A 26,380-nucleotide genomic window follows, 5' to 3' on the forward strand; every position below is an offset into this window, starting at 1 on the left:
GTTTTTTGGTGAGTTATTTTTTCTAAGTTCTTCAAGCCTTTTCAAGGTTCAAGCTGTGACACCATCACAATTCTTAATTATTTGGTAAACTGAATTCCTTGCTGCAGACAGGTTCTCAGTGACCCTGGTTCATATGCCCATGAACCAGGGCACATGAATGTTTTATCTGGACTATTCTGAGAAAAATCTCTGGGCACTGGTCTGAGTTTGAAACAAAATGACTGACGCAGAACTGATTTTAGCAGGTGAGCTGCATTTGGTATCTAAATTATTAGCATCTTCATCTGTAATTCAATTGACGATGGCCTTTTCAAAACTCTGGTAGGTGTTACCTTGCTCTGAGTGTTATCAATTCTAAATCTTAATTGTATTTTTTTTGAGTGGTGGAAATAAGTAGCTTTAGATAGTCTACTAACATCGATGCAAAAATCTTGACTGAAGAGCTCGTGGAAGTGGAATACTGGAAAGTAAGCACTGAAATCCCAGATTGCAGAAGCAAAGGGTCACATAATGGTTTATGAGAGTGTTGGGAATGTGCTAAATTTAAATTCTAAAAGGTCATTTCCATTATTTTCATAGCTCTCTGTTGAAAGTTCTCAATTAGCAAGAATCATGTAGACATGGAATGTTACTTCTTTTGGTGCTATTCAAATTCTAAAGAACTAATTTTACTACACCTGGTAAAAGGGTTTAAATCAATACATAATGTATTTGGGAATTTAGAGAACATGACTTCATGAATCTTGTTGAAGCATATTGTGGCTGTCTTCTAAATCTACAACTCTTAAATTTTATTTGGAGAACAAATTCTATAATATTTTGAATTACCTCACAATATTTTAGAATATATATATGATTTTAATCATTTATGATCAATGGCTAGTAACTTCACCCATGGAACTTAAACTTCCTACTAAATGTTGGGAGTCCAAAATGTTAGTTTTTTGCCTTCCGGGACCTTATCATATCAGAGGCAGGGTGTATGCAGAAAATATAACTAGTAACGCCAAGTCACTATGATAAGTACCACTTGAAATACAGATCCTGGTACTTGCTGTTCCCCCTGAAGTGCTCTTACTGCAAATAAGCCTTCCTTAAGGTTGGTGCTCAGTTGTCACCTCCCTTATAAACTCCCTGATCATGTATTTAAAAATAACCCACACATCCTTCCTCTGCATTCTTTATTGTTCCTTTCCTGTTTTGTGTTTTCCACAGCCCCTACTGGTATGTAGGTGCTGTGGAGTTATGCCTTGTTTTTCAGTCTCCTCTCTAGAACAAACAATTTTTGGTTACTGCTTTATCCCAGGGTCTGTAACTCTGACATTTGGTAAACTAAGTAGTATATGAATGAAAGGATAGTAGGGAAAGACATTTCAGTAAAGAATTGCTTAAATAGTGAAATAGAAGAGTTAATGCTAGTAACAGGAAAGAAGGGAAGAATTTACTGTATCTTAAGGATCTGTTTCATTTAAGCATTATCTATGATTGGTTTAAAATAGCTTTTTCAGATAACTTAGTACCACTTATTTCACAAGTCAAGGTATTCAAAAGCTGCTACCATTTATGTATATTACCTGTGATTTATGTATATTACCTGTGTGTGTTTTGTCATCACACCTTCATTGTGATGTCATCAAATTACCTCAGTTGGAAGACAGCTCTGGCCACCTTAGAACTTCATTGATACGCTTAATGCTTATGTGTTTCTTCCCTGTGTGTTTGATCCAGCCTGTATGTTAAACAAGTTAAAGTTAAGTTGGTTGAAGTTCAGGAGAAGGCAAGAATTCTAATGGCCTGCCTTATTTTCTTTTTTTTTTTAAGATTTATTTATTTATTTATTTATACAAGCACTGGGTACAGTCAGAAGCGCGGGAGGGTGAGAAAATTCACCAGAGCCAGAGCAGGGAGCAGAGCAGGCAGAAGGACCGAGGTACACTGCTGAGGGGAGCAGCGGGCGGCAGGAGAGGTCTGCGCGCCATGTGGGACCTTCCTCCGGTGGCCAGGGAGCAGCCAGGGATCAAACCAGCGCTGCAGAGGCTGCGGGCAGCTTTGCAACCCAGTGCTCAACCACTGCGCCACCGGGGAGGCCCCCTGCCTTATATTTTCATTGTGAAACAATAGTGGAATGTATAATAAAGCAAACATACCCACTATTCAAGTTAAAGTAATAGAATGTAGAAATTACCTGGGTCCATCTTCAATTTCATTCTCCTTCCCCCAGTAATTCTTAGGTAATATCCAGGCTTTTGTATTAGTCATTACCTGTATGATAAATCTCAACATAATGTCTGGTTTTGAACACGTGTAGAGCATAAATCTAGGTAACTAATCTGACTCTTAGAGTTCTTGGAAGGCAGCATTTGCTACCATTTGATGAAGTCATTGAGAAAATGAACTAATTGGTCTGTGAGTCTGACTAGCTTCTAGACTTTACAAGAATCCTATGTAGAGATAGCAGTAAGTAAGGTGATGAAGAGTCCTAGAGGACTACAAGTCCTCACAATTGAGGGTATCCTGGATCTCCAGCAGAAATATGCCTTGAGATTGGATGCTTGTTTTGTATTTTCTGGCTCTGTGCTTTCCATGACCTACCTCCATCTCTCAAAATCCATGGAGAACCTTCCTGTGGAGTGAAATGAGCTGTTCTGTGCATCACAATAAGAAGGGAAGAGCAGGCACTTCACTGGGACATGGTCAAGCCAAATACAGAACATATGTATACTAGGACCTGCCCTTGTCCTCAGATTACAATGACAGTGAATATCTTGGTGACAACAGTCTTCAACCTGTCTGCCTTGAATCACACACTTCTGTCTGATTGATTGCTATCTAGTTCTAGTGGCCAGTTGTTACCCTGAGAACTCCCTCCTCTTCTATGTTGAATTGCTTCTTCCTGTTTTGTAGAGCAAGTTCCCCAGTAATTCTTGAGACAGGGTACATGGAATGTAAACTTTTAAAATCTTGCACGTCTAGAAGTGGATTCTACCTTCGTATTTGATTGATAGCTTAACTGGGTATAAAATTCATGAATTTTTTTTTTTCCCTCATAAGTTTAAAGGATTTTCCCTATTTTCGTTTTTTACTGTTGGGGAATCTGAAGCTATTCTGATTCCTAACACTGTGTGTGTAACTTTTTTTTTCTCAAGGTATAAGAATCTCCAGCATTCTAAACTTTTATAATAATGTTTACTATTATAGATCTATTTTCATTCATTGTGCCTGGGTCCTTTCAATCAGATGCTCATATATTTCACTTCTGGGAATAGTTTAAAATTATTTTTATTTTCTCATTTATGTTTCCTCCTTTTCTCTCTTGAACTGTTATTATTTGGAATAATACCTCTTGACAGGTAATCTGATTTGTTGCCCACCATATGTTTTGCTCCCATTTCTACTCCATTTTCTTCTACTTTCTAGGTGGTCAGCCTAAGTTTATCTTCCACTCTTACTATTGAATTTTTCATTTCTCCTATCAAGCTTGTAATTTCCAAGAGATTTAATTGTCCTTTAAATTGCTTTTTGTTTGTTTTGAGTTTAAATACTAGAGACCGTCCTCAGATCTTTGGATATTCCTGTTCATTATTAAGACTGGAGGAAGAAAACAGCAGAAATTGAATGATTAACATTTGATGATTTTGAACTTCAGTGTAGGGTTGTCTTGAGTGGAACTCTAGCCATTGTCAGCATCTTTAGCTCTTTCCCCAGGGAATGGTCACATTCCCAAGGAAGTTTACATTTTGCCTTGTGAGTAAGGGTCTGGTAGGCAGAGTTCTGTGAGTCAAGTAGAGGAAAGTGGGTGTGAGGTATTCTTTGCTTTCATCTTAACTATGAGATTATTCACTAGATTATATATGATTACACATACATCATAATTGATCCTCATTTTTCATGGAGCCCCTACTTGCAAATCTGCCTACTCACTAAAACCTATTTGTAAGCCCAAACCCAATACTTGTGGCACTTTTATGGTCATTCACAGACATGCTAGAGTAGTTAGAAAGTTGAGTCACCAACATGCCTATTCCCAGCTAAGGGAGAGAAGGTGATGCTCTGTGTTCTTTCAGCTCTCGTACTATAAACAAGTTTCCTTTTCATGGTCTATTTAGTGCCATGTTTTTCATGTTTGCACATTTACTTGGTGATTTCATTTGTTACAAATGGTCTCCAAGCATAGTGTTGAAGTGCTGTCTAGTATTTGTAAGCACAATCTGTGATGTGCCTTATGAAGAAAATACATCTGTTAGAAAAGCTTCATTCAGGCATGAGTTAGGGTGTTGTTGGTCATGAGTTAGATGTTATTGAATGAATCAACCAAACATATTAAATTGTGTGTTTAAGCAGAAATACATAAAACAAGGTTGTGTTTTCATAGGTTGACAAGAATGTGCTAGAGGCTCACAGGCACCTTATTCTGTATTTTCCTAGGAGTAATGGTTGGTTTTTTGCTAAAGAGATGTCAGTCAAGGGGGAGTTAGGGAGGGGATGTAAGAATCTTTGGATTTTTACTGTGAATCTTCATATTTAAGCAGCCTCTTGTGACTTCCTCACCACCCCACCCACCTTCTCCATCCTGTCCCAGTTTCGGAGAGATGTACTGCTCCCAGGGTCCTATGACTTTTTGAGGGTTCACAGTGCAAATCGGGATGGTTCTCAATTCTCCCTATTGTCAGTTTGAGAAATGAATTTTTATATAGCTTTTAAGTCCTCCAAGTCAGCTACTACATTCATCAGTTTTCCAGATCAAGTTTATTTCATTGTTACCTTCTTCCCTCACTATCCTTGTGGTTCTCTCTGTTTCGATACCCCTTTACTGTAGTTTTACGGGGACTTTGGAGAAAAACAAAATTAAATGGGGTATTTTCTCTGCCATCCTAACTCATCTGTCTTATTTCCTTATTTCATAACACGTGTTCCTGGGATAAGTTATTGAGACCAGTATGCCACCCCCTTGCCAAGGGGCCATGGAAGGTGCTGATATTGCTAATGTTTACATGTTTTGGTCTACAAAGAACTTAAAAGACTTTTGGGCTCTTTGACAACTGAATGAAAACAATGTCTTCCTTTTTCCTTCCTGCCCTGCCATTAAAAGAAAAATGTGGATTGATAGATGTCTTTACAAAACATTCTTAACTTCCAACTCAGAAAGAGTATGTAGTGAAAAGTAGAATATTAATCAATTTCACTTTAGCTATAATTCAGGCTTCTTATACAATTTTTGAACTGAAATTTTTGTAATGCTTACTTTTCATTAACATGTTAAACTGTTGATCATTTCCAGATCACTTTCCTCATGTTAAAAATTGTCTTAAGATTATAACCCAATGTATAAAAATAATAGGCACTTTAATAGTCTAAATTAGACTCCAGTTAGGGTAAAGATAGAATCTTTTCTATCAAAAAGATTCTTTTTTGAATATCATGTTTTCCTTCCGATTTTTAAAATAGTAATGAATAATCTTTGTAGAAAATTGAATATGCAGGAAACTGAAGAAATAATGTTTAATCTTACCACTCAGATATATGTATGTGTACAACTGATGTCTTCAGGGTGCTCAATTTAATCATATTGTGTCTGTCATCATTTTAAATTTCTTTAACTTGTTAAAATTCTTTGATTTAAATCAAAGGCCATTGATCCTGTAGGGACTTCCATTTGCTTTGCAGCTTAGTACTGACAGATCTATATTATGGTGAGGGCTGAAGAAACAATACTTTGGAAATAGAGACTCAGTTTTAAGTCTCATTCAGTGTAACCATTTAATACCTGTGGTCTTCAAGACATCACCTAAACTTGAGGTAGGTTCCATTTTTTATCTGTTTAAAAAAAAAACAAACCGTCTCTGAGGATTAAATGACGTTCATAGGAAAAGTGTTTGGGAACAGGAAAACAACATGCAAACATTCATAAAAAGTGTCCTTTATTAGTGTTTTTTAAAGTTTTATCATTAGGATGAATAGCTTTTATTAACAGATAAGTATGGGGGATTGGAATAACGTGGCTGAAAAAGAAAAATGAAGGTTCAGTTTTACACTTGGAAGGAGAATAAAACAGAGGAGAGTGGTGTTTCTGTATGCTGTAATGGATGACCTGTGTTACAAATCCAATACCATTTGGCAGATGTGAGAAGAAATCATTTAAATCAACAATGTCTGTAATGAGCTACCATCTGATTTCTGTTAATCAGGTCTTTCTTTTTCAAACTATCTTCCCTTGGTTTCCATGACCTTGTTCTCTCCTGCTTCTTCTGGCTTATCATCATCATCTTTTTGGCCCTTAAATGTGGAGTTCTCTAGGGATCATCTCTGTACTTCTCTTTCCATGACCTCTTCCCTGGCAATATCACGCCTTTACATCACTCTCCAAACAAAGCCTACATCTGTGTTTCTAGCCTTGACCTCCCTCATTTCCATCCTGCTGGCTGGAGTACTTGCTCTCAAGTTCAGGGTTTCCAAAACTGAGGTCATTTTTCTTACTAAGATGGCCCTTTTCAAAGTATCTCTTTCTCTCTACTCCCCTACCATTTTCTCAGTCCCTTAACATTCTCTTATTGCCACCTCCCAGCTCCCCACAAACCCAGTCAAGTGGACTCTCTGACCACATTGTGTCTCCCATTTTGTTTCCTTTTCAGGTCGACACCTTTAGTTTTTTAATATCACATTTTCTCTCCTTACCTCTGTAACATTCCACAACTTTGTTCCTGTTCTTCACTCAGGGTCCTTGATTGCTTCCCTTGTTTGTAGAATAAAGTACAGACTGTCTACTATAAAATCTGCCCTATAATCAAACTGCTTTTTAAATCTATTCAACTGCAGATGAATATGAAATGAAACTTTTCTCAACATTCCATAATGTTTTGCTTCTCTCATGACACTTTCTAACCTCATTTGAAGTAATTTATGTGCATACTTCATCTCCTTTACTATGCTAGGCCCATGTATGGTTTCTCTTAATATTCCCACAGAGTTGCATAGAGCAGATATGTAGTCATTTATTGAATGAATGATTGGTCCTATGATAGAAACAAGCTTAATTAGACCATGCAGTCAGGGATCACCTGCCTATGGGTCAAGTACTTTGAGGCATTGCAGTATCTCAGCCTTTTTTTTATTTTTCCCTTTTATATTTTAGTTTGTCATTTAAATTTTAAGACACTAGTTGAATAGTAAAACAAAAACACTAGAAACCAGTGAGCATATTGGGATTTTAGCCTTTCACTTGTACAGGAATGCATACAAATGCCAGCAGCGTTATTCACTAGCCCTATTAAGAGGTCTGACACACACCACCACTCTGGGGTAATGAGTCACATCTTCAGATGCTATTCCATTGTAATGGCACCATCTTTCCTGATTGGATCAAAGTCCTCCAGTTCTACTTGGTCCATTTCACCAGTTTCTTTTACTTTCTTCCTCTCAGGTAGACTTTTTTCCCCAAAAAATTTATTAGGCAAGAGAAACCCATTCTCAGGAAAGTTTACCTTAATTTAGATGATTAGGCAGCCCTTTTCATATGGTCTATGATAAATTGATGTGCCTTCATTTTGCACACGCACAGAACTTACAGTCTGGTAGGAGTCCAAAAGATGTTACTGTTGGAATATTTATGGCTTTTATAGAAAGGGATTAACATTGTACTTATGTCCAATGCCAAACCATCAGCCACTTAGTTTAAGAAAATCTTGGATATAAAATAATTATACTCGGGTTGCCTGAAGAATATGAAATTTACCTGTTCAGTGAAGTCAAGTTTGCTAGGAGAGGAAAACACAGGTGAGTAGACAAAGGATCTTCCTAAGAGAAGTAGTTGGTGGGGAGGGAAAAGAGTGAGGATATCAAGCTATTGAGGTCTACTGCAGTTAGTCATTTCTTCTCAGGCAGGCAATTCCATGAAACTAACATAATGTGCTCTTGGATCTTCTACAGATGGCAATCAGAAATTGTTTCCCTGTGAAGTCTGTGGAAGACGCTTTGCAGCAGATGCTCTGGTAAACATAACGACATTTTGTAGATGTGTTTCATTGGAGTTAAATGAACTGTCAAGTTAGTAAGGAGGCCACAGTGGCAAAGATTAAAGACAGATGTGGAGGGTTAGCTAGGGAAGACAAGTCCATAACCTATGGCTGGTGGGCCCAGAGGACACTGAGTTAGGTCGATGCTGCCCCATGCAAAAGAGCTTGCTAGGCTCAGCCCTCTTACTACAAGGCTGCCAGATGAAAGTGTCTTGGCAAAGCTGATGTCTCTTGAGAGGTTCTGGCTTTTTCGTCTTTTCTATAAGCATCAAAAATTCAAATTTTAAGGCCAAAGCACCAGGGAAATTAGCTAGTTGAGAGGAATGAACATTGAATTTGGAGCATCTGGAAGTTTGGCTTTTAGCTGCATATTTGTCACTAATTCTGACAGTTCCCTTAACCTCCGTCTGTTTCCTGCTCTGCCACGTTTAAAGACAGAACCCTTCAATTTCAGGCGTTGTATGTAATTTGAACAAAATGGATACAAGACCTGTTCTAAGATCTAACCAGATTCAAGCTACTTGCATGTCAAGTCCTCTGATTGCTATAAAGTTGAATAAAAACTTTATTTTAAAATTAGGGAATCAAACAGGTATTAGGTCTCAATATTGTAAAGGGATTTCCAAGAAAGATGATCATTAAAAAATTAAAATGATAATCCAATTGTTAGTTGGGACATTTCAGATCAAGGAGACATAGCAGACTTAAGAGATCTGAACTATAAGCCTTGTAAGTTTTATTTCTCTGGGAATCTTTAAAATGAAATGTTTATTCTTCTAATTAAGTGTGGTTCAAATGTTCTAAATTTAGAAGAGGAATTGACAGGCCTGTTGTAGCCTGGTAATGAGTTTGCACCCCAAAAGAATGGGAGGTACCATTTGAAGAGGGACCACTTAATATCAAGTTCATCTGGAGTCCTATTGAGTTTTACTTCCTACAATGGTCTGTAGGTCACAGAGCATTTGATTAAGTGATCCGATTTACCCCTCCTTTTATTTAAACTGGTTTGCTTGTAACCAGGTGAGTGATTTTCATAGACCCTGTACTTTGCTGGTTCTCTTCAAAGCAATTTGGAGATTGTTATTATATTATATAACCACCAAGGAAGAGGATTTAGAGTGAAAGGTTGGTATAATCCCATGATGGTACAGTAGCAGACTTTATAATGGTGGCACAACCATTGTTGTTCCCTGGTTTTTGGTCCACAAAGCTGCCTACATAAAAAACTACTGGCTGGAGTGAAGAGCATTATCCCTGCCAATCATCTTGTACATACTGAAATATTTTTAAGTGTAATATTATAATAAGCTTAAATTTGCTCTGAAATGACTTCGTGAGTATGACATGTTTATATTAATTAGAGGGAAATATCTTCTTTAACTCAAATGGAATTAGTTTGTCTTCATTTATTTGTATGGTTGTCCCAGTTGTTTCCTGCAGATGTTGTCAAATATTTCTCTGAAATCTCTCCATTCCTTTTTAGTTAGGGAATTTAAGTTAATCTACTATATGTGGAAAAGTGACACAGTTCAACTCAGTTTTGAATTGCTGAATAGTAAGAAGAGTTTTATTGAGGAGATTTCACTAGCAGGAAGCAGGTTTTCCTTGGTGTGTAAGGAGTTATTTCACAGTGGTACTAACTAAGAGGTTTGTCTTTTCATTAAATTTAATGTCTTTTTATTAAATAATGATTTAATGCTTTGAACCATTCCTATAGCCCATTTGGTAGAATTAAATATGTAAAATCAAATTTGAAGTCTCTTTTTCTGTAAAGGTCTTTTATTGTTCTTGCTCAAACACAGCATCTTGTTATGTGTAACTTGGGTGAAGAGAGCCAGATGGATTTGCTCTGCTGTGATTTGAGAGTAAGAGAATGAACTTGGCTCTGAAGGTGCAATGCAGTCACCTTAGTGGGAACGGGCTAAGTGCACTGAGGCATGACAATTTGGGGATTGTAAATTTAAAAAATTTCTTTCCTAGGAAAGGCATGGACCAATATGTAGGAAACTCTTCAACAAAAAGCGTAAACCTTTCAATTCCTTAAAGCAAAGATTACAGGGCACGGACATTCCCACTGTGAGGAAGGCCCCTCAAACCAAGGTACTATCCACATCCCCTCTTGTTCCTGATTACATTCTTAAGTACGTTAAATCCCATTTCTGGCTCACTGACTCGTTTTTCCTTGATAGTGCAGTGTAATGTCATGTAAGTATAATCTACCTTTGCTATTTTCTTTTTAATCATGCTCACTTAGATTTCCAAGTGTATTTCAGATACTTTCCAGATGTGGGGAAAAAAGAATCTCATTTATATTTTCATTAGAGTAACATTAAGTCTAGCAATTAACTTCGAAGAAAGTCACTCTTAATCTTACATTTAAGTCCTTGAGTTTTGTAGTTTGTTTTCTTACTGTTATTTTGTGTTTTCCCCCAACTACTGCAACTTGCCAGTTTAATTACTCTATGTTCCAAACCTCTTTTGGTACCTTTGAAAAACAAATTCTCCTTTTTCTCTAAATTTCACAGTTCTGTTTCCTACAAATTCAAATCCCAGCTTAAAAAAACTTAAGAGTTACATAAGATGGGTTAGTATATGTTGGTTTTTTTTATTTACTTTTTCATAGGCTCAACCTGTGAGGAAATCTAATTGGCGACAACAACACGAAGACTTCATAAATGCAATTCGCACAGCAAAGCAGTGCACACTGGCCATTAAAGAAGGCCGGCCGCTCCCACCTCCACCCCCTCCGTCCATCAACCCAGGTGTGTGGCCACTTGCTTTGCTTGTGCAGTTTAGTCCTCACTTGTTGAGGTCGTCCTTGATTTGGGGCCAAACCATCATGCCATCCTCCTTTCTATAGACTCTAAAATTAGCAATCACAATTAACTAACAGAAATTAGATTACAGAAAAATTATATAAAATTCATCTTATCCTATTATTTCAATTCTACATAAAGATTATTTGCTTCTAGCTCTCAAGAGCATTTGAGTGAACCCACGGGACACCACTGTGCCAGGGCCTGGCCTTGCCCAACTCTGGGGGATGCCATGCGCACCCTGAGAACAGAGCTGTGCTGGCGAGCGGCTCCACTCTGGCTCCGCAGCTGCGGACACTCACAGCATTCTCTTTATTCTTTCTTTAGTAAAATTCCCATAAAATAAAATTCAACCCCTCTAGGTTGTATACTTTAGTGGTCCACAGTTTTCTTATTTTAAACTTTTTATTTTGCAAATTTTTAAATCCATAATAACGAGGCAGGAATATTACAATGAGCACTCCTAAATCTTCCACTGGAAGTTGACAATTGTCATATTTTTGCGTGCTTTCTCTCTGTGTTTCTTTGTTTATCTCTCTCTCTTTCTTTCTTTCCTATTTAAAAGTTTCAAACATGATAGTTACCCTTCACTGTTTCAGTAGACATCTCCTAAGCAGCAACATGGTTTCTTATGACACAAAAAGCACAATTTAAAAAAATTTTTTTTTAACTATTTATTTATGCATACAAGAGCTGGGGTACAGGCCAGAGGTATGGGGGGTGAGAGGATTCACCAGAGACACAGTGGGGAACAGAACAGGCAGGTTGACTGAAATTATCCGCTGAGGGGAGCAGCAGGAGAGACAAGAGAGGTCTGTTTTGCCATGTGGGTGCTCTCTGGCTGGCCAGGGATCGAACTCTTGCTGCAGAGGCTGCGGATTGCTTTATAGTGCATTGCTTAACCCTTTGCGCCACCAGGGAGGCCCAAGCACAATTTTTAAAAGGGAAATTGATGAATTAGTCTTCACCAGAATTTAAAATTTCAGTTTTGAGAGAGACACTGCAGAGAATGTAAAGGCAAGACACAGGCTGGTAGAAAATATTCATAAATGTTATGAATTTTGTGACATATGTTTGATAAAGGACTCATATGAAGACTGTATAGAGAACTGTTACAACTCAATATAAGACAACCCAATAAGAACAACACAAGAGTTATATTTGAACAGGTACATCACCAAATGGCCAATTATTATTTTTTGTTTTTTTAAAGATTTATTTATTTGTGTATACAAGAACTGGGTGTAAGCCAGAGGTGCGGGGTGTGAGAGGATTCACCAGAGACAGAGTGGGGAGCAGAATAGGCACATTGACTGAAATACACTGCTGAGGGGAGCAGTAGGCGAGGCAGTAGAGGTCTCCTGTGCCATGTGGGTTGCTCCCTGGCTGACCTGGGATCATGATGCAGTGGCTGGCTGTAGCTTGATCACACTGTCTTTTAACCCCTGAACCACCAAGGAGGTCCAAATGGCCAATTATTACATGAAAAGATAGCCAACCTCATTTTCATCAGGGAAATGCAAATTAAAATCACAAGGAGATATTACTGCACACCCTCTTGAATTGCAAAAATTAAAGGCTGACAATTCAAGAGTTAGCTAAGATGTGGAACAACTAGAAGTCTTATACACTGCTGATGGGAGCATCAAATCATGCAACCATTTTGCATGGGTATTTTCTTGTTAAGTCAAATATACACTGACCTATATAGCAATTCCATTCCTAAGCAAAAAAAAAAAAAAAAGATTTTTTTTTTAAATGACACACATATTGCTCAACAGCAGCTTTATTCATGCAGAATGAACTAGGAAAAACTGAAAATGTCTATCAACAAGTGAATGGAAAAACAAATTGTGGAATATTTACAAAATGGAATACAACTCTACAGTGAGACGCATGCTGTACTGCCCTGCAGTACTGTGGATGTTCTATCATGTGAAATGATACAACATGTCAAACTTGCTTTTAGAGACAGAAAACCAGATCTCTGGTGGCTAATGACTGGATCTGGGGGAATATTGACTGAAAAGGGCCATGAGGAAATTTGACAGGGTGATGGGCTTACTCTATCTTTTAATTGGGGTGGTTATATAAATATATACATTTGTCAAAACTCATTGACCTGTCCACTTAAAATTGTTGCATTTCATTGCATGTAAGTTACCCAAAGTTCATTTTAAAAAAGTAAAAACAAAACTTTTAAAAGATTATAATTACATTGTAAAAAGCATCTGAAAATGAAATTATCGAACTTCTATACCAAAAAATAACCTCAATAATTGCTTCACTTTTGCTGGGTGCTAATGAAAATGTAGCTTAGAATAATGAGTTATCTTAAAATGTTCAGGAAATAGATCTATGGCTGTAATTTTGATAATACTTCGGCAATAAGCTTCATATACCAAAACCATCTTTTATGAGAAATAATATCATTTTAATAGCAGAAGCTACAGGGTTGATGACTGCCTTCTAGTTCTTTATTTGAATAAGTGAAGCCTTGTCAGATGTCCTGCTGTGTGAATTTCTCTCATTTCCATGTTAGATTTAAAATGTGACTGTTTCTTTAAAACAAATAATTCCCTTTGTTAATCTTCATAAAGGATACAATTTATTTTTTTCCTTTTTTTTTTGCTAAAATCAAATTTTATAATTAAATTCTTTCCTGTGCCTTTATTATAATTTTATGCACCAAACAAAATGATTATATACAATAGCACATTTTCATTACTATTCAATTATTTTGATTGTGCAAGGATTTTATATTAGCCCATATATTCTCAGGCTTAAAAACTAGAAAATTTATACAGAAATAACTAGAATTACATATAAAGGGCCTAGTATGCATGCGTTTGCAAGTAAATTCCTTTTTTTTCCAGCATAATTCCCTATTTCATGACTCAAGTTTTGTGACATGCATATATTTATTCTAATTCTTACTGACTTAAGTAAGCCTGTCAATTATTCAACTTTCCAGGATGTTGTGACAGTTTATGGGCACAGTGATGTAGAATATTTATAACAGGGATTTTCTGTGAGGCCCGGGACTTGTGGTCAACCATTTTATAGGGTTGCATAGACAAGGGTAACTCAACAAAATGTTTCATTTTAAAACGATGTTTGTTTTTCTACTTTAATTTTTTATGAGTCCAGGTCACCTTTTCTGTCGTCCTCATAAGAATCCATTTGTAGATGGGCTTTTAGAATCATTATCTATTGGAATAAATAGTGCATAGTAATTTCCATGACATCATTATTGATAGAGAATGAGGTGACTCAGATTGAGACGAGGACAGAACATGCGGTTCAGTCACACTGTGTTCAGATTATTGTTGCAGGAAAATATTTTTCTGTTCTCAGAGTATATGAAATTCCCGTCCTCTGCCCCATGGGTCTGGGCTTCATGCATGTCCCTACTGGGGGTTCCCAGAGGACCCCATACCTCATCCTTTCATGGCTTGTCCCATGGAGTGGAGATAACCATCTGCCCCTTCGCCTCCTTCTCTCATTATCTCTGAAGTTTTTGTTGGCAGGGTGACATTCTTCAACTTTTCTGACTCCAGGGTGGCATACAGAACCCAACACAGAAGTGTGGCAAAGAATGAATGAACAGTTGGGATCAAGGAAGCAACACACTCATGGTCATAAGCATTGTCTTTGCCTGAACTGAGAGGGTTTATGGTGGCAGCATTTCTGATCGAAGACTTGACTTTTTAGCTGGCAAAATGGAAGAAATAATGACCAAGTCAAGAGCCAAGTTCTAAATGGTTTTCTACACCATCATGAATGAGCTCTGCCTGATAATGCACTTTCTGTTTTTGCTAAGTTGTTCCTCTCCTATTTGGTGGTTGGAAACCTAGCCTTTCTAGGCCGTTCTCATGTTCTACCCCACCCACTGCAACAAACCCTTGTGTGGATTATCTTAGGTAACTTTCACAATAGCCCGATGAAATGGGTGATACGTAGGTCCTGGGGAAATTGAAACTTCAGGAGGTTGAGCAACTTGCCCAAGTTTGCACATATAGAAGTGCAGAAGTAGGGATCAAAACCAGTCAAGCAGGCTGCAGGTCTTCACCAGTTCCCAACACTGTTCCTGTTTTACTTTCAAGAAATTTATCATGATGGGAAATAATTGTTTCTGTACCAGAATACTCAGGCCTTGAATGCAGAGACCTTCTGTCCCTAGAGATATTATATAAAATAGGGCTTGGGGGCCTCCCTGGTGGCTCAAGGGGTTAAGACACAACCTATGAAGCTGTCCGCAGCCTCTGCAGCACAAGTTCGATCCCTGGGCAGGGAGCTACCCACATGGTGCAGCAGACCTCTCCTGACTCGCCAGCTGCTCCCCTCGGAATGTATTTCAGTCAGTCTGCTTGTTCTGTTCCCCACTCTGTATCTGGTGAGTCCTTTCACCCCCACCACAGCTCTGGCCTGTACCCCAGTTCCTATATGCATGAATGAATCTTTAAAAAAAAAATAGTGCTTGGTACATAGTAGGTAATCAAGAAGTACTGAATTAATAATTAAGTACTGCCTTCCAGAGTGTAACTAAAAGATTAGAGTCGGTGTTATTTTTAAAATTACATTCAATTTCTTTCATTTCTTACATATGCTAATTCTTACATTTTTGTGTATTCATTTTAGGAAATGATTTATTCAAATAGAAAACTCCACAAATAGTTTAAAAAGGTAGCTTCAAAAAAACTCTTTGAAGCCATCACTACCTTAACTATCCATCCACACATGAAGAAACTTCAGCTATACACTAATCCAAACTTTTAGGCAGAGTCTAAGGTCAGTGCTGTCTCAGATCCTTCCTGGGGAAGGATGGTCTCTTAAGTTGCTCATATCTGTTTTGTCATATCTTAAAGGCATCTAAAATAGAACAGTAAAAACCAAAACAAAATCCCACATCCCTGCTTGCTTTAGATTGAGAGGGGGAACCCCCAATCTGGCTTTGCTGTGTCTCCAATGTTCTAAGAAGACCCTGGATCTTTCTCTCTTCCCATTTTTCTCACTGTGTATTAATAGCAAATGAAGCTCTATTGAGTCCAATGGGTATTACCCAGAACCTATTACCCAGAGCCCTGGGACACGCGAACATTGGAAACCCAAGCTGTCGCTGGAGTCACTTTCTTCTTTTCCCTTTTCTGAGCTTCCCCCCGACTCCCTCCCCGTACACATACCTTTTTTCCTTTAGCTCCTTCCTGAATACAATGAGTCCTCTAACGATGTTGCTTCATGTAGTGTCTTTTTTTTTTTTTTAAAGATTTAATTATTTATGCATACAAGAGCTGGGGTACAGGCCAGAGATGCGGGATCGAACTCGTGCTGCAGAGGCTGTGTATTGCTTCATAGTGCGGTGCTTAATCCCTTGCGCCACCAGGGAGGTCCTCACATAGTGTCTTTTTGTTAGAATGTTGATGAGGAAAAAACTCCAATCCTATCCAATGTTGAAAGAAACAGTGTCATTTGAAGACCTGCTTTTGTTTTATGTTGCTTGTATTACCATTGCCGTTTCCAAGAACCTATCGATGATGATGAGTGAGGACTCACTGTTTATTTACCTGCTTATTGCCTTTCTTGCACTGCATAGTTCAGTGCAAGAATCTAGCTGCCACAGAAGCAGTGGTATCTTGCCACACTTGCCTGACAGCTCCTGAATGGTCTTCTGCTCCACCCATGACCCCAACCTGGGCCTTTGAATCTTCTTTGTCCTTCTGTGTCATCAATACTGAATTCTGTGCTTCTAAGACAATTTTGTTTTCAGAGATCTCATTAAATAATACCCTAAATTGGGAAGTTCCTAGTTATAATCAATTTTCTAAAGATTATATCATGTAAACATTTTAAGGGCACACCTTTAAATGAAATAAGTGTCTAGGTAGTGAATTTTTTTTCCCTCTGTCATGCCCTTTACTTGAATGCTGACATACTCCCCCTCTGCCGCCTTCCCTCCCCCTCAGAACAGACAGTCACTTCTCAGAGTCTGGGACCTTGTTCTTTCACGTTGGGGCAGAGTTCCTTTCCTGTCTATTTCAATTCATATAGTTGACTCCAGAGATATTTTTGAAATGTTTATTGCCTTTCATTGTTATCTTTGCATTCAGATTATATTCAATGCCCATACTGTAGGAGAAGGTTTAATGAAACTGCTGCCAGTCGACATATTAATTTCTGCAAGAACCAATCTTCTCGCCGAGTCTTTGATCCAGCCCAGACAGCAGCCAAATTAGCATCCAGAGCACAGGTAAATATCTCTCCCCAGGTATTGGCTCTTGTACCCTTATAAGCTTGGGGCTAGGAGGTAGATTTACCCTCCTGAGAAGTGTAAGGATGAAGATAGTATCACAATCCTTTCTCCCCAGGAGAAGTGGGTACTTTTGAGGCATGCTTTTCAGCTAACAGCATGAAAAGGTGTAGAATATATTTCCACAATGACTGAAGCCTCTTAAAATAAAGACTTGAATATACCAGTAGTGTTTCTACAGTATTATCGCATAACTCTGTTTATACAATGTTGGTTATCAACATTCCACCCAGAAAACAGTTGTAAACTGGCCTGAGTGGAGGAAGATGTTCTAGGGTGATGTGTTTTGCTCTGCAGGGAAGAGGGACCTTTAGCCCTTTATTAAAAGCCACAGAATCAGCAAATTAAAGTGGGTCGATGGAAACAGCAGTTACAAATAGGTACAAATAAATAAAATGACAATCTGACTAGGTAGGCAATAGATAAACCAAGACAGAACTGGAGCCATCAGACAACCGTTTATATATCAAAGCTCCTGGGACATAACTTATAGCATAAAAACTGTTAATTTCATAACCAGGCTCAAATACCAAGAAAAGATTAAATTTGTCTAAATACTCGAGAATGTAATTTTTTTAGTGAGATTTCCATGAGATCCAGTATATGATTTCCTTTTTTTCTTTTAATATTTATGCTAGAAGAACTGGGGTATAGGCTGGGGGAAGTGGGGATGGTGAGAGAATTCATCAGAGACAGAGTGGGGAGCAGAACAGGCAGACTGACTGAAATACATTGCTGAGGGCAGCAGCAGGTGAGACAGGAGAGGTCTGCTGCACCATATGTGGGTCAGCTCCCTGGCGGGGGATCGAGCTCAGGCCTTAGCAGTGACAGGGTGATAACACTGAGACTTAACCCCTAGGCCAACAGGGAGGCCCCCAGTATATAATTTCCAATACAATCCCGCATTTGTATTTTGAGCTCATTCTCCATATCCATCAGATAGCTAGTTAATATCTACTCTGTTCAGATGCAAATCTACCTGCTTAGTTGACCAAGGATTTTTAGTTCAGAAGAGGAGGGTTTGGAAATAAAGCAGCATGTCGGTGTGTTAGTTGATCATATAGGAATGCCGTGTAAGAAGAGGCCACTGTGATTCATGGGAGGCTTCAAGGAGGCACAAACATTTCTCCTAACACATTGCGCAGGTTCACTAGCTGGGAGTTGGAGTTGGGAAAGGTATATGCAGCGTCCTGCTTTCACTCCTGGAACCCAGCATGGGGTGGGAGCCCAGAGTGCCTGCGGGGAGTGGCAACAAGGTGGGCAGGCAGATCTACAGGGGCTTCAAATCCAGCTAGTTCAGAGAGGACGGAAAGAAGAGTTGATCAGGTGTGTGCTCTAAAATCTGAGGTCAGCCCCCCTGAGGGCCCTGAACAGGAACTAGAAAGCCCCTGGGGAACCCACGGAGTCTTCCTTCCAGCTTTCCATCATCTCTCTTCTTCCTCCGGTGCTTCTGAGTTCTCTTTTCTCCACAGACCAAATTTCATGGCTTTTCTCTCTGTCCAGTTGTCAATTATTGGACTCAGGAGTCATTCTATAGGCAGTGTAGACTGGAGTGACTTGGAATCAGATTTTTTAGGAGAAAAAATATTGCAATTAATTTCAAGTTGAGTTGGTAGGAAACCAGTTAGGAACCACAGCAATAGGCAAAGAATGAGAGCCTGGAATAAGAGGACAGATGGGATGTAGGTGGTAGGGGTGTTTCTGAAATAGTTGTTGGGACTGCAAAGCTGATTAGCTAGAGCGTGAGAGAGAATTGGGGTTGACAAGGTTTTCAGCTCTAGAGCCTAGGCTGGTAGATGTCAATGCTACCCATCTAGATAAAGGGACACAGGAGGGAGGAGACAGGAGTGTTAGGGCTGGGTGGGTGTGATAAAAATAAGCGTAGAGATTCAGTCTGTACACTTGAAATAGTGTGGGAAGCAGTGTAATGTGCAAAGAGCCACATCCTGCAATCAGTAGGGTTTGACGCTAGATTCTATACTTTGCCATCTGTAGGTAAACTTGGACAAGTTACTTAAATTCTTTGAGACTCACTTTAATCTATACCTTGCTGAGTTGCTGGGTAGAGTATAGATGGTATCAGTGCCTAGCTCAGTGCCTGGCACACAGGACTCCTTTGCCTTTCCTCCTCCCACATCACCCCAGCCCTCTTCCCCTCTCTGAGAGTTGGGGGTGGGGGGTATGTCTGCTTTTGCACTTGAATTCAACTTAATTTTGAAAGGGTTTTTTCTGTATAATTCTACCTATGCTTTGAAAGAAGCAAAGGGTTTGTTACATTTCTTGAAATGGTTCTTCTAACCCATCCATGAAGTTAGTTGGCCATGAAGTCAGTGGGGCCAAAGGGAACACAGGGAAGCTGCGAAAGGAAGTGCTTTTTATTCCTGAAGAAGGCCAGCTGGCTGTCCTGAGCGTAACCAGTGACTTGGCCCTGTTCCTCTCCTTGTTTTCCAGAGCTAAGTGGTGATTGGGGACACAGAAGAAAAATTGCTTGCTTTCTGAATTGCCTGCTTTCTGAGTAAACTCACTGTAGAGTGTATCTGAACAGCAGCGCTGTTCCCCTTATGCCAGCTTCACCACTCTAGGGCCTTGCCTAATAGTGAGGCTGATTCAGAAGTGGAACGAAAAGGGAGGGTTGTTTCAGTTTTGAAGGGCTGTTAACAGCTGAAATGTGTTTCTATTTTAAACATAATCAGCTTTAAAAATGTGTTATACCCTTAACCAAAAGAGACCAATATGGGCCTCTAAAAATAGTGTTCTTTGTTTGGATGGGGATGAGCTGCCTTCTGTAATCTCATAGTCATTGTTGCCCCAGAGAGAATTTTCAGAGTAACAGGTTATCTCTATACTGTAGCTTCCATGGAAATGGAGGTGGGATCAATAGCAAGGTAAAAAGGAATTCCCAAGGAAGCTTTTGGTCCTTATTCTGTATGAATACAGCTGCGCTGCTACTGCTGCTGGGTAGGAGGGTATGAGCGGAATGTTGGAATTCCATGTTTAAAACATTTGCTGCCTGCCAATGTCTGTTTTTCTTCTCTGTTCATGTATTTAAAAACAAAATCATCTTCAAGTATAATGAAAAACTAAAATGTTCCATAACTATCCTTATTGACATTAAGTGATTTCTTATGGCTCCTTACAACTGATTTTGCAGGATTAACATATCACTGCTCCCTCAAGGGCTTGATTATGGAATGAAAGTTCCAAAACCCAGACATGGCTTTGTGTACCAGCTGGGAGGACAGCACCCAGGCTAACTTGGGTACTGGGTGTATGTCCCTTTGCCCTGGGTACAGTGGGTCCCCGGAGATAGATTCAGTTGTCTGCTAAGTGCAAACAGCTTTACCTCCTATGTGCTACCTGAGAATACAAAAATATCCCCCACCTTTCTCTTTCTGTAGGGTAGGCCTCAGATGAGTCCAAAAACCGACCCAACTGTAACAAGAGCTGTGGGAACTCTGCTACAGAACAGGGCCCTGGAGGGCCCCAGTGTGGTTTCAGCTGGGTCGGGTGAGTCGGAGTGAGCATCACAGCTCAGGTGATAGAGTGTGAGGGGCACCCTTTTGGTTTTGGGATTGATCAGCTGTTGACAATAGCTCCGACATTCAGTGTTGCGTTGGGGTATAAAGATATGTGGGTTGGTTTGAGGTTAATGATTACTTACTAAGACGGAATGTCTCCTAATTTATCAGAATTAGATAACAGACAATATACGAAGTCAGAACTGAGTATAGCAGTGGGGTCTAGAACCAGCACTCTCTGGTCTAGTAAAATTGTAAAGAGACTGAGCACGGGAGATAAAAGTTGTGTTGAAAATAAGGGAAGAAGTGAAATGAGTATCTTGAGCCATCTGTACTCCTCCGTTCATTACACTATTTCTCACAGTAGCCCTGGTAGGAAAACAACCTCAGTACCTGTTGATGGATTAAATGATAAAGATATGGTATATATTGCATGGAATATTACTCGGCCATAAAAAAGAAGGACATCCTGCCATCTAGCAATGTGAATGAACATTGAGGTGTTATGTTAGGTGAGATAAGTTGTATCTAAGACAAATACTGTGTGATCTCACCTGTGGAATCTAAAAAGTCAAGTTCATAAAAACACAAGTTGAATAGTAGTTGCCAGAGTTGGGGACAGGAAGGAAGGAATGGGGAGAGATGATGATCAAAAGGTGCAAGATTCAGTTACAAGATGAGTAAGTTCTGGGAATCTAATGTAAACCATAGTGACTCTAATCAGCAATACTGTACTTGAAAGTTGTTAAGAGTAGATCTAAAATGTTCTACACACACACACACACACACACACACACACACACACACACACACACACTAACAATGTGAGGAAATTTAATTAACTTCAGTATGCTAATCATTTTGCACCAAATCTTTACATTGTATACCTTATTCTTACACAATGTTTTCTATCTGTGGAAAAGGAAATTCAGGCTCAGAGAGGTTATTTGTTCAAGGCTCACCGATAGTAAACCACAAATCCAGATTAGATGCCTACTGTGATATCACTCTCCATTAAGCTGCATGAATAAATTGACATGCACCAGGAAGTCTACGTGACTTAGTCTCTGACCATACAGCCCTCTGTGATCAGGAGTATTATTTCTGAGATCTTAGCAAAACTAGAGAGGAAATTGCCAGTTTCACATAAAGTATCAGCACCAGAAAACCAGTACACCCTCGCCCCTTCCCACCACCGCCAGTCTGCTCTGCTCACTCCCTTCAGTTCTCTGCTGAGTGTCATCTTCACAGTGAGGGCTCCCAATGCCTATATTTAAAATGAATCAAGCCCTCTTTGATTCCCTTTGTAGTTTGTTGTTTTTTTTTTAAAAAAGCATTTAAGGCCAGATAATATTTAACAGATATTTGTTTCCCTGTCCCCTTCACCAAAAGGAAAGTATGGCTCTAGAAGGCAGGACTTTGTCTAATTTGTCAGATTTTTTATTGTCATAAACCTGCCTGCTAGAATTGTTCTTGGCACATATGAGGCGCTCCATACTTTTTGAATGAAATAGATGGCAGACAAGTAGGTGTCTTGATATCTTAATTCTCACTTGAATTATCGGCATACAAATGGAATTGTCATGTAAATTAGCTGTATGGGACAGTTTTGTGGCATTATTTATTATTTTTAACATTTCGTTCTTTCCTATGACCTCACCTGTTTACATTTAAAATTATGATCTGATGAATCCTCTCACCACCACCCCCCCCCACACCTCTGGCCTGTACCTCCGTTTTTATATAAATAAATAAATAAATCTTTTTAAAAAAATAAAATTATGACTGCCAGGTTTAGAGAGCCATTTTATTAGTCACATTTCATTTGGAGCCATTCTTGGGGTGGAAGCAGAAGCACACTGAGGGGAGGTGAACTCCCCAAAATGCTTACAACTCAGAAAAGCATTGAGTGCCTTTCCTTAATGTAAACTGGTCTCCTTGAGAATCAGATTCGCACCTATTGTCCATTGCTCTTGTTCTGGTCAGTATTAACCTATTTATAATATTAAGGTTTTTTTACAATCACTATCGATGGGCTTTGCTACTTCTAAACTGACAGTAGTGTCATCTCCCTTCCACATAAGTCCTATTACTGTCTTTCATCTGGTCAATAGTTAACCCCCTACAATTCTGGTTTACATTCTTCAACTCTCTTGAGTAAGAGAAGGATTAGTACTTCCCATGTGTGTTTTTAAATTCACACTCTGGGGAGATATGTTTAAGTCATAATCCTTATTCATCCCAGGGTCCCCATGGATTCTTATAAGTGTAGGGGGAGCCAAATCCAACAGAGATCAGCATTTCTCAAGAGCTCTTATGGAGGAGGCGGCAGTCTGAGAGAGAGGAACCTTGTCAAGGTGGAGGCATTTGGGATGAGCTTTCAGAAGAGCTAGGTTTTGACCATTGGAGAGAAACTACAGAAGGAATGAACAAAATATGAAAGGAAGATTGCTGAGGATTTACCTAAACACAAATATGGTGCATTTGGCCAAAGCATGGAGAAGCTTTGGGGTGTAAAGAGAAGTTAAACTTAGAATGGGAGGCTGGCAATAGGGCTGGGGCTGTCACTGCTCTGCAAGGGACCCCAGCTCTGTGACTGGTGCTGATGTCACATCCATGGGCTCTCTCACCTATGTAAGATAGGCAATTGTGATGGCCAGGAACTTTCATTTCTAGCGGCTTTAAGTTATCCTACTAATTTCTTTTGAGAAAGAACATTTTAAAAATGATCATGCAAGAAATTTATGCTTACTGTAGAAGGTATTGGCAAATGGAGAGAAAAGCATAGAAAATAAAAGTCACCCACAATTCCAATCCCTGAGCTGGCCCTCTTAACATGGATATCTTCTTCCAATTTTTTTCTACATATACTCCTCTTTTTTGGTTATTGTTCTCTTTTAATCAGACAGGCTCACAGCCCCATGTGCACATCCTCATTTTTTCATTAATAACTGTTGAACTTTTCGCTATGGGAGAAGAATTTCTTTAAAACATAGTATCAGATCAAAAGAGCCCAATGCCATTTATTTAGCTATTTTTTCTGATGTTGAGCAGATAGGATATTTCTACGTTTTTTGCTATACGAAAAACATCCCTTTTCATGGAGATAAGCCAGACTTACTTTGTATCCTCTTGTAAACACTTTGTGTATTAACTCATTGAATCTTTCCAGTGACACAGGGGGTAAACCTCTTTTTACCTCTACAGGTGAGGAAAGCTCAGAGAGGGTAAACAACTTGAGTAACTGAATAGGAAATGCTAGAGTCTATTGAACTTTTGTCCATCCATTTTAGTGTACATGTACCGTTGACCCTTGAACAATGGGGGATGGGGCTTGAAGGTGTGGGGGTGAGGGCCACTGACTTTCCTCCAAGTTAAAAATTCATGTATAACTTAGAGTCCGTCCTCTCCTCCATACACACAGGTTCCACCTCTGCTAATTCAATGAACCGACAAGAGGGGTGGGTTGGATCTACAAATGAGGAATCCTCAGACAGAAAAAAATCTGTCTTGTTCAAACTCACATTGTTCAAGGGTCAGCTGCATATAATGTATGCATTTATATTTAAGTGTGTGTGCGTGTATAAAATTGTTTTAGGAAAAAGTATGACTCACCACATTCTCACAAAAATTCTTGTGTTGAGGTGGGAAATGAGTTTATAGCCTCGTAATCAAATAACTACTAGTGGCTTTTTTAGGAGGGTTTTGATGTAAGAGGGACTAATTTACTGTGAAAGCATCTCTCAGTAGCAGTTTCTCCAGTGCATTTATATGGACAGACTTCAGATCACCATGAAGGTATCGTCTGGGTTCTAGAGCTGTCTTGCTTCATCAGTTGAGTGAACTGTGTTGTGTTAGACAGCTTTGTTGGAGGGAGCTCTGTTTATATTTTTGGAGCAAGTGGATTTGGTCAAACAAAGCATTTTACCTCCTGACCTGATTCAATTGTGTGGCAAATGTAGTATCAAAAGTTTAGTTGCTGATGCTTTGGAAAAAGTAAAATGTGTAGCTGTTGAGTAAAACTAACACTGAAATCCCTTTCTAGTCCTGGGTCCTTTGATAGGGTTCTTTGGTTACTCCTCGTCCATACAATGTTGATTAGAAAGAAGGTCTCCAGGACAAAGGAGACTTACTTCCTTTTCACGAAAAAAAAAACAAAAAAACAATTTCTCTGGGAATTCCACCCCCTATCATGTACCCCAGAACAGACTGTGGCATAAGTGCCCATTTCTATAAACTCCTACTTGACCATACCTCCCGTGCTGCTGGCATAAAGGAAAAGAATGGTTATTCCCATAGTAATTCCCATTACTGTGGGAATAACCTGAGAGATGGAAAGGCTCTTATGCTTTCATAGGCTCATCAAATCCTTTCTAGCATGAGGACAGGCAAAGAATTGTGTGCATCCTGGTACATTTTGAACGCCTGTATAGAAGTGGGGAGAGATGTGAATAACCCAGTTGTATAAATGTGGGTCTCAAATATGGCAGTCCAAGGGCTTCACCCTGGGTGGTGAGTTAGGGGGAGGGGCAGAGAACAGAAGGGTCCTGAGACAGTCCCTGGCTTCCTTATTTGGCCCAGGAAAGAGACTATGTGTCTGTCATTAAAAACACAGCACAGCAAAAAAAGAAAGACTTTTGAATCTAATGTGAGGATTTCATAATCATTCCTTTTTTTTTCTTGCTAATGTTTGCTTTTACATAATAACAAATCTGTTTATGTCTGCAAAAGATTAGCAGTGGACCCTGCTTCTGGAGCAAAACTCAGACCAGGATTTACTAAATCTCCTAAAAAAGATTAACTCGTCGAGGCCAGGTAAGAATAAGAAATAATCTCTAATCCAGGTGTTGTGGTCATCTAACATGTAGATACAACTAATTAGCCTTTAGGAGAATAAATCCTTAATAGGCAAACCAAAGAGAAGTTTGGGCACACCCTGGAATGGGTTAATAAAATATCTCCTCTTGAAATTTACTCTTTTGTTAAGTGACATTGTTCTTGATTATTGATTTAATAGCAAAAGGGAATGATGCCTCATTTTGACCTAGAAGGCTTCTGCCCTGTTCCCTTTTCCAAACATCCCACCAGAAAAGGACAGTTCCCTGAGACTGACACTGAATAGGAGTGCTATGAAATTGGAAACTATTTTACATTGTGAATTGTTTAGAACAATTAAAACTTTAATGAGGCCTAGATTATTTTCTCATGTGGAAACAATGGCATTCTAAAGTAAATGCCTGCACTTCTTGCTTTCAGACTGGCTCCCTGCAGCTCCTCAGCCGGGGTGACCATCTACCCAGGAATGCCACCTAAGGAGGAACAGCAGACATCTGTTTATAGACCTCTTCAGACATCACGTACAAGTAAAAACTAGCCTCAAATTCTCCTGTATACACCCTACAAAAATTTTAAAACAAAATCATTAAAGAACACCTCCATATGAATAATGCTTGACTTAAAAATTCACTTGAGTTTTTTTAATTTGGGTATTTAATAGGCTTTTAGACAAAATGCTTTGATATTAGAGCTTTGTAGTGAAAGTCTTTGGAGGACCAGCATTATTTACTTATGAGGAAATTAATTTTTTTAGCTTCATTTTTTATGTTAGCTGTGAAATCTCAGCTTTAACATTTGCCTCTAATAAATATTAGTAATTGCTAATTAGTAACTACTCCTGTTTTAGATGTAGGATTGCCTCTATGCCATGGGCATGTATACACGCGCAGTAGA

The 26,380-nt window shown here is 39.0% G+C and overlaps 1 protein-coding gene and 1 long non-coding RNA gene across 4 annotated transcripts; one reads left to right on the forward strand and one right to left on the reverse strand.

The window, feature by feature from the left end:
• Positions 1-6: 6 nt before the first annotated feature.
• Positions 7-26,115, forward strand: ZC2HC1B (zinc finger C2HC-type containing 1B). Of its 3 annotated transcripts, XM_037520507.2 has the most exons (8): positions 9-245; positions 7,924-7,985; positions 9,990-10,109; positions 10,633-10,771; positions 16,933-17,072; positions 20,531-20,639; positions 25,387-25,465; positions 25,907-26,115. In XM_037520507.2, the coding sequence occupies exons 1-7, from the start codon at positions 218-220 to the stop codon at positions 25,449-25,451; spliced, it is 663 nt and encodes a 220-aa protein (XP_037376404.1). In that variant the 5' UTR covers positions 9-217; the 3' UTR covers positions 25,452-25,465; positions 25,907-26,115. The 3 variants fall into 3 exon arrangements, with proteins under 3 accessions (XP_037376406.1, XP_037376405.1, XP_037376404.1); XM_037520508.2 differs by lacking the exon at positions 25,907-26,115 and having other exon boundaries at positions 8-245; positions 25,382-25,420; XM_037520509.2 differs by lacking the exons at positions 20,531-20,639; positions 25,907-26,115 and having other exon boundaries at positions 7-245; positions 25,382-25,460.
• Positions 1,644-2,684, reverse strand: LOC119252945 (uncharacterized). Its single transcript, XR_005126953.2, has 3 exons — positions 2,593-2,684; positions 2,186-2,262; positions 1,644-1,729 (listed from the first exon to the last, which is right to left on the reverse strand). It is a non-coding gene; the product is annotated as an uncharacterized LOC119252945 (long non-coding RNA).
• Positions 26,116-26,380: the final 265 nt, after the last annotated feature.

Source organism: Talpa occidentalis, unplaced genomic scaffold, assembly GCF_014898055.3.
Source record: "Talpa occidentalis isolate TD23 unplaced genomic scaffold, MPIMG_talOcc4v2.1 talOcc4.2, whole genome shotgun sequence".
Lineage (NCBI taxonomy): Eukaryota > Metazoa > Chordata > Mammalia > Eulipotyphla > Talpidae > Talpa > Talpa occidentalis.